The sequence below is a fragment of the Pleurodeles waltl genome, chromosome 11, assembly GCF_031143425.1.
Source record: "Pleurodeles waltl isolate 20211129_DDA chromosome 11, aPleWal1.hap1.20221129, whole genome shotgun sequence".
NCBI lineage: Eukaryota > Metazoa > Chordata > Amphibia > Caudata > Salamandridae > Pleurodeles > Pleurodeles waltl.
The window spans coordinates 615,224,012-615,236,369 of NC_090450.1; the positions used below are offsets into that span (position 1 = coordinate 615,224,012).

Sequence of the window (12,358 nt, forward strand, 5' to 3'; positions counted from 1 at the left end):
AGTAACTATAACTCGTTTCCCAGAGTAACTGTAACTTTCACCCTCACCATGCACTGCTAATTACTCCACATATTACATCTCTCACGACATGTTCCATGGTATTGTTGATAACATGACTGCAACATCTGAAATGACACTGATGACACGACTGTGCATTGCAGGCATGTGAATTATAGTTACTTGGGATAAACTTAACTGGTACATTCCAGTGGTTTTTTTAGTTTAAAATGTTACGCTGTCACTTAACTTGTCACCTTACTATAATGTTCTTTTAACCTTTTGTGTGTGTGTATGTGTGTGTATATATATATATATGTTCGATGGCATGTGTAGCTGCAGATACACATGCTTTGCACATCCCACCATCTAGTGTTGGGCTCGGAGTGTTACAAGTTGTTTTTCTTCGAAGAAGTCTTTCGAGTCACGAGATCGAGGGACTCCTCCCCTTTCGGCTCCATTGCGCATGGGCGTCGACTCCATCTTAGATTGTTTTTTTCCCGCCATCGGGTTCGGACGTGTTCTTTTTCGCTCCGTGTTTCGGTTCGGAAATTTAGTTAGAATCTCGGAAAATTCAACGGTATTGTTTGCGTTCGGTATCAGGTTAGTTACTACAGGTCGACACCGACTTTTGAAGAGCTCCGGTGGCCCTTCGGGGTTTTTTCGATTTCCCCCGTCGGGGCCTGGTCGGCCCGGCCACGTGTCTCTTCAAGGCTGATGGAACGGACCCCATTCCGCTTCTGCCCAAAATGTCACAACAAGTATCCTTATACAGATCAGCACCTGGTCTGTAACTTGTGTTTGTCTCCAGAACACAAAGAAGATACTTGTGAAGCCTGTCAAGCGTTTTGGTCGAGGAAAACATTAAGAGACCGAAGAGCGAGAAGACTGCAAATGGCGTCGGCGCCGACAGGACAAAGGCATTTGGAGGAGGAAGAAGAAACCTTCTCCATCGGACGAGCTCGATCCCGAAGAAACGCCTAAAACCGTGAGTAAGATGTCAAAACATAAAACTCACTAGAAGACCACAAAAGCCCAGGGGACGCCACCACCAACAGGCTATGGCTTAACCCGTAAAATAGGTGACCGATCATCGGCACCGAAAAAGGGCACGCTTGTGTCGAAGTCATCCGACTCCGGCCGAGATACCGGCACACAGCAATCTCGAGCCAGAGACAGCGGCTCCGAGCAAGTTCGGCACCGAAATGGGTCGGCACCGAGACAGCGGCACCGAAATGGGTCGGCACCGAGACACCACGACGCCGAAAATAAAGAAAAGGACAAAACACTGAGACCTATATTAGATCTCAGAACATTAAATACCTACATCAAATCAGACAACTTCACATGGTGACATTACAAGACGTAATCCCACTGCTCAAACAACAAGACTACATGACAACACTAGACCTAAAGGATGCATATTTCCATATACCAATACATCCTTCACACAGAAAGTACCTAAGATTTGTATTCCAAGGGATACATTACCAATTCAAGGTGTTGCCATTCGGAATAACAACTGCGCCAAGAGTTTTTACAAAATGCCTGGCAGTAGTAGCTGCGCATATCAGAAGGCAACAAATACATGTTTTCCCGTACCTAGACGATTGGTTAATCAAAACCAACACACTAGAACGGTGTTTACAACACACAAAGTACGTCATAGAAACCCTACACAAACTAGGTTTCTCAATCAACTACACAGTCACACCTTCAGCCGTGTCAGACACAGCAATACTTAGGGGCAACAATCGACACAGCAAAAGCGATTGCCACTCCAAGTCCACAAAGTGTCCAAGCATTTCACAATGTAATACAGGTCATGTATCCAAACCAAAGAATACAAGTCAAAATAGTAATGAAACTCCTAGGCATGATGTCCTCATGCATAGCCATTGTCACAAACGCAAGATTGCACATGCGTCCCTTACAACAGTGCCTAGCATCACAATGGTCACAGGCACAGGGTCAACTTCTAGATCTAGTGTTGATAGACCGCCAAACATACACCTCGCTTCAATGGTGGAACAATATAAATTTAAACCAAGGGCGGCCTTTTCAAGACCCAGTGCCTCAATACGTAATAACTACAGATGCCTCCATGATAGGGTGGGGAGCACACCTCAATCAACACAGCATTCAGGGACAATGGGACTCTTAGCAAAAACAGTTTCTCATAAATCACTTAGAACTATTGGCAGTATTTCTAGTGTTAAAAGCATTTCAACCAATAATAAGCCACAAACACATTCTTGTCAAAACAGACAACATGACAACAATGTATTACCTAAACAAACAGGGAGGAACACACTCAACACAGTTGTGTCTCCTGACACAGAAAATATGGCATTGGGTGATACACAACCACATTCGCCTAATAGCACAGTTCATTCCAGAGATTCAGAATCAATTAGCAGACAGTCTCTCTCGGGATCACCAACAGATCCACGAATGGGAGTGTGACGGGTTGATTGGCGATCACCCGCACACTTCCAGGTCCTGTACTGACTCTGCCCCTGGGGACCGTTGCCTGACCCGTCTCGTGATTGGTGGGACTCTCAGGATCGGCGGGCCGCCGCCAGGTTAAAATTGCCTCCGACAGCACTGGTGGAGATAGATGGTGTGGAGGAAGCGGACGGACGATCACAAGAGGAGGAAAGAATCAGGCTACCATAGGTCACCAAAGAAGAAGAAGGGCGGCGCTTCGAGACCCGGACTCAGCAACTGCTGAATGCAACTTGGAAAAACCAGCCGGAGACGTCTGACAGGTCCTGCGGGAGCAGGCAGCCGGGAGGACGAAACGCTAATGCCCACCACGCTTCAGGAGAAGCGTGGCGAACCCAGGTGCGTGGTATCACATACCTGAGTGGGGAAAAGAGAGAGAAAGAGTGAGAGAGACGTATGAAAGGGGTGGGGGGGGGAGAAGAAAAGGTGGGGAGGAACGAGGGAATAAAAGGGGAGGGGGGGAAACAGAGCACAGACACCCTCTCGCATCGAGCACACTGAAGCACTTTTGTATATAGACGAAGGCACTGCACCTACAAAACTATAGAAGTTACAATGGAAGAAGGGGAAAAACATTAACACACTGAAAAGGCCAGAAGAGCGGTTTTCAGAACAGACGTACAAAGAGACAGCAAGCAAAAGAGAGACAGTGAGATCATAGCCGTTGTAAAACACGAAGTAAAACAGGCAGAGACTAGAAAGAGAAAGGAAAGAGAAAAAAAAAACCAAAAGTGATCCCTCCACTTACCTTATGTCCTCTGTTCTCTTCGCATGTACCTCCCGGGACACCTGTACACCAAGGAAATAAAAGAGAGAGAAGAGTGAGAGTGACCACAACAAGAAATCACCAACCAACCAAAGGAGAAAAACCCTTTAAAACTTACCTGCACCATACCTCACCGACTATCCTCTTGTTCTAATAAAACACTGGTACACCTGACCAACGCGTTCGAGTATTCCTTCCACACGGGAACCGATCACAGGGAGATTCACCCCCAAGTACTACACACTTACTTCCAAAATTGGGGAACACCACATATAGACCTGTTTGCAACAAAAGAAAACGCAAAATGCCGAAACTTCGCATCCAGGTACCCACAAGATCAGTCTCTGGGCAATGCGTTATGGATGAGTTGGTCAGGGATATTTGCATACGCTTTTCCCCCTCTCCCACTCCTTCCATATCTAGTAAACAAGTTGAGTCAAAACAAACTCATACTCATAGCACCAACTTGGGCAAGACAACCTTGGTACACAACACTACTAGACCTCTCAGTAGTGCCTCATATCAAACTACCAAACAGACCAGATCTGTTAACTCAACACAATCAACAGATCAGACACCCCAATCCAGCATCGCTGAATCTAGCAATTTGGCTCCTGAAGTCTTAGTTCTTACACTTAGACCTTACACAGGAATGTATGGAAGTCATTAAACAAGCTAGAAAACCAACCACTAGACATTGCTATGCAAATAAGTGGAAAAGGTTTGTTTATTATTGCCATAATAATCAAATTCAACCCTTACACGCATCTGCTAAAGACATCGTAAGCTACTTGCTACATTTGCAAAAGTCAAAACTATCTTTTTCATCCATTAAGATACATCTTACCGCAATTTCAGCTTACCTGCAAATTACCCACTCAACTTCACTGTTTAGGATACCAGTCATAAAAGCCTTTATGGAAGGCCTAAAAAGAATTATACCACCAAGAACACCACCAGTTCCTTCATGGAACCTCAACATTGTCTTAACACGACTCATGGGGCCACATTTTGAGCCCATGCACTCATGTGAAATGCAATATTTAACATGGAAAGTTGCATTTCTAATTGCCATCACATCTCTAAGAAGAGTCAGTGAAATCCAAGCATTTACCATACAAGAACTATTTATTCAAATACACAAGCATAAAGTAGTTCTACGGACAAATCAATTTTTTTAACCAAAAGTCATATCACCGTTCTACTTGAATCAAACAGTAGAACTACCAGTGTTCTTCCCACAGCCAGATTCTGTAGCTGAGAGAGCACTACATACATTAGACATCAAAAGAGCGTTAATGTACTACATTGCCAGAACAAAACAAATTCGGAAAACAAAACAATTATTTGTTGCTTTCCAAAAACCTCATACAGGAAATCCAATTTCCAAAGAAGGCATTGCTAGATGGATAGTTAAATGCATTCAAACCTGTTATCTCAAAGAAAAAAGAGAACTGCCTATTACACCGAGGGCACACTCAACTAGAAAGAAAGGTGCTACCATGGTCTTTCTAGGAAACATTCCAATGACTGAAATATCTAAGGCAGCCACATGGTCTACGCCTCATACGTTTACCAAGCACTACTGCGTGGATGTGTTAACAGCACAACAAGCCACAGTAGGACAAGCAGTACTACGAACTTTGTTTCAAACAACTTCAACTCCTACAGGCTGAACCACCGCTTTTGAGGAGATAATTGCTTACTAGTCTATGCAAAGCATGTGTATCTGCAGCTACACATGCCATCGAACGGAAAATGTCACTTACCCAATGTACATTTGTTCGTGGCATGAGACGCTGCAGATTCACATGCGCCCACCCGCCTCCCCGTGAGCCTGTCGCCATTTCGAAGTTGATCTTGAACATTTGTAAATTTATAAATATAGCACTTTAAACTACATTATGTACATACATGTTTACTCCATTGCATGGGCACTATTACTATGATACACAACTCCTACCTCACCCTCTGCTGGGAAAACAATCTAAGATGGAGTCGACGCCCATGCACATCTTTCCACAGACTGACCTCATATCTAAGGTGATTGGTTTGTCTATGCTGGTTAGACACCACCTTTACTTCTGGAACTTTTCAAGTACATCCCCTTGGCTTGGACATCACAGTGAATGGTCATTGGGGCAAAGACTGGCCTCACCAAATGCTCTGGAGGATCCCACTAAAACTCCCTAACCCAACCCCAACTTTGAGGTTGCAGCTCAAACTAAGAACTAAAAACAAATTAAATCTTAAAAGTTAATCTGCAGGGAGTGATAGCCACAGATGTGATACACCCTTGAGTAAGAATATTTAAAATATAATCTCATATGGTTACACATGAGTAGTAATCATATTGAGAACATCGATTTCAATGCCCACCCCTAGTGTGATGAAGACTTTGGATGGCACTGACGTTTTGGGATAATAAGTTGGTTGAAAGATCTCAGACCTCAGGTTTAAACAAGAGTTCTTAAGCATCAAAATCCTTTTTATGGAAGGAAAAAAAAACAATTTTCCTTTAGTTCCTAAGTGTGAGATCTGAGAGCAATGACTTGGGTCTCATTCCAGTGGCTTACGTTTTTGAGGACCTCCTTCGGGCTGATGAGTTGTACCAAAACAAGGGTCTGCATGTAACCATGTAGTACCCTTTCCGTTTCTTGAAAAACAGCTACAATTCTAAAGGTGGCCAGAAAGAGCTGTTGCGTTGGTGAGATCAACGTGCCTTCATGATTAATCTCTAATCATGCCAATGGCAGTTTGCTGCACCTATCAACCTGAATAGTTTCTCAGAGCTTTTCCTGTATTGAAATTACATGGCAAACTAAATATTCATTTGGCGTCAAAAAGAAAAGCCCTTTCATCTGTTTTCATTTGAGAATGAACTTTGAATGTTAAGCATTAAAGCTAGAGTTAGCTAAGACTTTCTATGGTGGATTTATTTGCGTAAATCCATTGTAGACCCCCAAGGATTCCAAAAGATCAGTTAAAATGTGTTATGACCTTGAGAACTGAATGAATTGGGTAGCAGAGAATGATTAAACGCCTTTTAGATTTGTAAATAGGAGTGAAGAAAAGAATTAACAATTCAGCCTTCAGGTCGTCTTTGAAGTGTGTAGAATATTCGGCTATTGAAGAGGTTTTGTTTGCAATGACAAATAAGTAACTGTAATGGCTACAGAATAACAATTTAATTGTGATTGAAATCAATCCAGGTGGTAAAGAGAATTAAGTAGTATAAATTTTGAGGTGATATATACATGTAGGTGAATAAAAGGATGAAACGAGGAAACAGATTTCATTGGCGACAAGGTGTTTTAAGTTTTTTTAAATATGATATTTTTGTCCATTTTGAAAGCAGTGTATTTCTTGCTTGTTAGTAGTTTCTCAAAAAAGAACTGTTTTGAAAATAATCAGTTTCACATTGGAGCATTTGAAGGCAAGGAACTTTTGTTAAGTGAATAAAGTGTGAACTATTAATGTGCAATCTTAAATGCTCTTGTTTAATATTTTTCTTCTCTTTAAGATCAAAACCCATTTAACAGAGAAGGACATCAGTATTGAAAAATTGAAGTTTGATTATTCCAGTTATGGTGTTACAGTTGGTGGAATGGTGAAGTTTACACACGTCATAGAGATTTACGACTTCATACCTGACCTCAATACTGAAGATATTATGGGAGCATTTACAGACTTCCAGTAAGTCCCTTGGGATTATTATGACCAAAAGAATGTTATTCTTAATCAGAACGGAAAACCTGAGTGTTATTAATGCATGAAGTACTGTGGCACAGGGAAAAGCAGTTCCTTATTCTACCCGACCTGCTTCCTCCTGCTGGTCTTAGTAAGTGGTACTGGAGTTCTGTCACTGGCAGTGCCTGTCCTACCCTACCCAAAGTTGATCACTTCAGTGTCCTTGTTTTTTTTAAAAACTATTTTGCACTATTCATCACCTATCCATAATTGCAGGGCATGTACTGCAAAACTCGGGGTTGGAAAGTTGTTTTTTAGTTTCATTTTTTAATCACTGATAATTACTTTCTTTTGCAAATGTTTGGTTTCTGGTGTAATGTTAACAACTTCAATTGTTTGTCAGAACTTGTGTCATAAATAAAAAAGAAACATGCAAAAAGTATACCAAAAGATGCTTTAGGTCAGCCTCTTTCAGCCTTTGCTGTGTAGGCAGTGTCATTCACATTTGGACATTGGAGTGCCAGACCTCAAGAGTGATTGAAAGTTGCCTCTTTATATTTGAATCCTCACGGGGAAAATGCAAGCTCTAAGAGGTATACAAAAATCTGTCTCCCACCTCATTGGCTACCCTTCATGAGACTGCAGCTCGAGGGTAACGCAGGCAGTGAAGTCATCCGCACCGCCATGACAAACCACACATGCGTACAGTTGATGTAACTGCGGCACCCAGGTGCTAGGGCTTGAGAGTCTTTGGTACTTAAGTGGACCGACCCACTAGGCCTATCGATCCCACGGTCCAGTATGGTGGCCCCCTCGGGGATGGTTTAGGATGATGCTACTCTTACTGCAGAATTCTCTCATACCTTCATTATTGAAAAATCGCAAAACTCAGTATAGGCATTTATTGGTGTTTTCTTTGTTTTGTTTGAATTAGTGTACTGTTTGTTTCAGTTAACTCACAGGTATTTTTGTTGGTTGTGGTGGTCCTACTAAATTGTAGGCAGCTTGAACTAATATGAATATTGTTAGACCTGACAGCCTTAGGGTGGTTTTCCTCTCAACGTGTTGCCTACCTTCTCCACTTGTCTGACCTCGTATTTGCTGGCTTGAGAACTCTGTACTTTTCTGTCCAGCACTAACCTGTTCGTCCCACGGAGACACAGTGCTGACTCAAGATGCTTGTTCCCAACTCCACCTAGATGTTGTGCTTCCCACTTGTACGTGATCGGAATGGGAACGTTCCTGGCGAAGGGGATGAATGAGAGAGAAACACGGACGTTGCCTGGCAGGATCAAGATGGCTAGTGGTGGTCTACGAAGAGCACATATCTCCTATGATGAAATAAACATTTGTCAAATAACACTTTTCATGTAACCAATATACTAAAACTATTTGACAATTCCCACAAACTAGGTGTACCTGTCAGGGTCCACTTTCTTGCTTTTGATGGCTCTCCCCTCTCTCTAGGGATCTTCAAGGAACAGTCTGGAACCTGCAACCAGATACAATGTTTAGCCTTCTGTACTATCTACATGTATTCCCACCTTGTTCCCAAGACAGTGTGGCCCCACTGGAGGATCTACCTAAAGTGTTCCAGGAATTTAGTGTGCGTCTTCCTCATTGGGTCTTGATGAGACTTTCTAAAACAAAGTCACACTCATAGACATATAACAAGCAATAAAGAATGAAAATCAATTCTTAAGTATTTAGGTTTCTCAAAAATTCAGGGGTTAATCAGTGCAGCGTGTTGGTTTCAGAAAGAACACAATTCATTGTTTTAACCACACTGAGAGCATAGGGTTAATATACTAAAGCTGACTTTCGTATGTAATTGGTGTCATCACTGTTAAATCACAATGACAATTGAACATGAAGATAACAGACCTTTGATTCATGTTTTGAAACTAACGTGTGTATAGTGGGAGACGGCACAAGCACTTTAGCACTGGTTAGCAGTCGTACATGTTGGGCCTGCAAACCCGAATATGCACCAGAACCCATATCTGGCTTTTAGTAAAGTGTGCCCCTAGGCAAATCACCTGCCCTTGCATGGGCCAAATATTGTTGTTGAATTTAAGAAATGTTTACTTGAGCTAATCATTGTTTTAGAACTTGTGTAGGAATTTGGGGCACATGGCAACTCGTTGCCTGGGCTTTTGGCATCCTCATGACTCAGTGGGTGTGACCAAGTACAGCAGCCTCATGATTCAGACTGGGTGTACAAGGTGCAGCAAGTATTTAAGGCCACACCAGTCTTGAGGCGATTGCTTGCTGTCAGAAGTCTTCAGATACAGTGTGGGATTCTCTGCTCCTCTGCGCTCGTTCCTGGATTGTCTATTCCACAGCCCAGCGTCACGGGTGCCAATCCTAGGAAAGAAGAGATCAAGAAGATTAGCATCATAAAAGGCTGAGACGCGTGGCATGTGCTTGAAAGAATTCTTACCGGTTACTCTTGAGAGTTGCCAGATGTTCAGATGGGTAGCCCGCACTAGAAGGGCATGTTATCAGTGTTCTTGGTTGCCATCTGCCGAATAATAACGCTCATTGTTGTTGGCTTGCAATAACAGTAGATTTGAGCGCATGTTGGACAATCGTTATTTTAACGATGTACTATGAACGTGTTTGTTATAGCTGAGTTTTATGTAGCATTTACCTTACATTATTTGGGAGCTTCCATCAAACAATACAGATAAGTGTATGTCCTTCGGAGGAGAGATGTTTAGTGATGCTTCAGAAACATCACTCTCTCAATACAGCTTACCGCCCAACAGTGAGAACAATATCCTCTCTCCTTGGCTCGATGGCTTCCTGCATCCTCCTCACTCCGAATGCTCGTCTACACATGCAGCCTCTGCAGGAATGTCTTGGGGACCTGTGGGACCCACTGATGGGCATTTGGGAAGACAGGATAGTGCTGTCTCATCACGCGAAGCTGTCCCTGAAATGGTGGTGATCCGCAAAGAACCTGCTTTAAGGGATGCCTTTTCATTAGAAGGTTTCTCCTCAAACAATACAGATGATTCACTACTGGGATCGGTATCTCAAATGGATCATCTCCAAATCCAGGGCAAATGGTCAGAGAGAGAGATGACCTAACACATCATTCTACTGGAGCTATGTGCAGTCCATCTAGCGTTAATTGTTTCACCCGCCGTTCAGATCCCACTCCTTGCTTGTTCAGATGGATAATACGACCACCATGTACTACCTCAATTGGGGAGACACTAGGTCCAGGCCTCTATCACAAGAGGTCCTGGCAGTCTGGAAATGGCTCACAGCCAGGGATCTAACGATCACCGCAACTCACCTTTCAGGGGTACAGTATGCGTAGGCAGACTCTCTCAGCAAGATTCTACAGGAAAACAGTGAGTTGGTCTTACACAACAACGTCGCTCACTACATCTTTCAGCTGTGGGGCACATCTGCCATCGACCTGTTCGCCACCTCAGAAAACAAAAAATTATGAAACATTGCCTTAACTTAAACTTTACTTTCAACCAGGGACGATGGGGAATGTCCTATGGATCAACTTGTCAGCAAATTTCTTTCCTCTTTACTGACAGTTCCCCTGATTCCATCAGTCCTCACTAAGTGTTCTCACTCAAGAGCCAAAATGATCCTAATAGTTCCAGAATGGCCATGTCAGTGGTGGCTCATGGACCTCCTTCACCAGTCCGTCCGTCCACATTTCAAGCTACCATGCAGACCAGACCTGCTAATGAAGTTTGGAGGCTAGATGGTACATCCCAATCTCTCCTCCTTAAATTTGACAGCATGGCTCCTGAGCTAGTGCAGTATGAACACTTGAATCTGCTGCAGGACTGTATTGATGGCCTCAGAGTGGCTAAGCAGCCTTCAGTACGTTCCGCACATGCTTTAAAGTGAAGAGATTTTGTATTTGGTGTTACTCTTAGAACGTGAATCTGGTCAACTGGAGAGCCTTGTACGTCCTAATTATGTGACGAAGGGCCAGCTGAAAGTATGTTTGGAATTGTGACTTCCTAATTCCATTTCAGTGTGAATCACACTTAGGTAACCGCAAATCCAAATGTTCAAAACTCCACTGAGTTACATTTGTAATACCCAGTGGGTCGCAAATAGACCTACCTCATCAATATTAATGGGGTAGGTCTGGATTTGCTACCCACTGGGAATCGCAAATCATCACAGGCATGGTGGCCTTCTGGGGACAGAACACCACAATGTTTTTGATTTCTTTTAAATAAAGCAATCTTCTTTTTTTTTTTTCAAAATGCAACCCGTTTACCTTCAAGGAAAACGGGATGCATTTAAAAAAAGAAAATGAAAAGTTTTTCTTTCATTTTCCAAGAGCAGGCAGCAAGATGCTTTTACAGACATCCACAAAGGGAAAGGGGTCCCTTGGGGACCCCTTCCCAATTGCGAATGGGTTACCACCAATTTGGAATTGGTGGTAACTTGTGAATGTTTTGCAACTGCATTTCAGTCGCAGAACATTCAATCCTATCACTGCGATTCAGTTTTAGGAAGGGGCGCCCAAAACCCTCCCCTTCCTCATACTGAATCGCAATGCCAAATTGTGATTTGGTAACAGGTTATCTAATTGCAATTTTGCATTTGAACATAATAAACAGCTTTTTAGTGATCGCAAACAGCCCGATTCTACGAATCGGACCGTTTGGAACAGCTAAAAATCTTTGAACATGTGGTCCTAAATTTTTTACATGAGCTCTTCTTATTAAGTTTCTTTAGTCGTTTTTTTTTTCATTTTCCTTGATAGGCCTTCTCAGTTATCCAGTTTCTGAACACTTCCTTTCAAATTTCCTTCAATTTCTCTTGGAGCATCACATTGTTGTCTGGAGCAGCTATGGAGGTGAAGGGTTTATCTTCCTCCTCCATCTGTTTAGTTAAGGACCACTCATTACTGTGTCCCGTTTGATCATTTTGTGGCTGGGGTTGATGGTCAGAGGAGCGACCAGTTGCCTCATTCAGTGGTGGTATTATGTTTAGCATTGGTGACAGCTGTGGCAAAACCTTGCAGTCCTCTTGTGAGTTTTTGTGTGGCGGGGCCTGCAAGACAGCACACGTATCTCTGATTATGATTAGTGATGACCATGGAAGAGGGTGTGGGGAGGAATGTCAGACGGCATTTCACTGGCACATCATGAGTCCACTTGTTTGACTCGTCTTTCGGGCCTTGACCAACAATTGATATTATTTGTCATTGACACTAGTTGTTACACGTCAAATGCCCAAAACATCTTGTCGCTAGCATTTAAATGGTTCGAGGCAACAAAGAGATTAGTAAGGGCGGAAAAAAGCCAGGATTTAAGTTGTTTGCTGAAACTAATCAGATTCTGCTGGTTTTTGAAACTCCAGGGAAGTTTGTTCCAGAATTTGCAAGTGGAATAAACAAAA

The 12,358-nt window shown here is 42.8% G+C and overlaps 1 protein-coding gene across 1 annotated transcript in view; it reads left to right on the top strand.

Moving 5' to 3' along the window:
* The window catches only part of R3HCC1 (R3H domain and coiled-coil containing 1), a 287,331-nt gene that overhangs the window by 162,875 nt on the left and 112,098 nt on the right, over window positions 1-12,358 (top strand). The window contains exon 6 of the mRNA XM_069212662.1: window positions 6,795-6,967. Within this exon, the coding sequence (XP_069068763.1) occupies window positions 6,795-6,967 (173 nt within the window). The remainder of the gene's footprint in view (window positions 1-6,794; window positions 6,968-12,358) is intronic.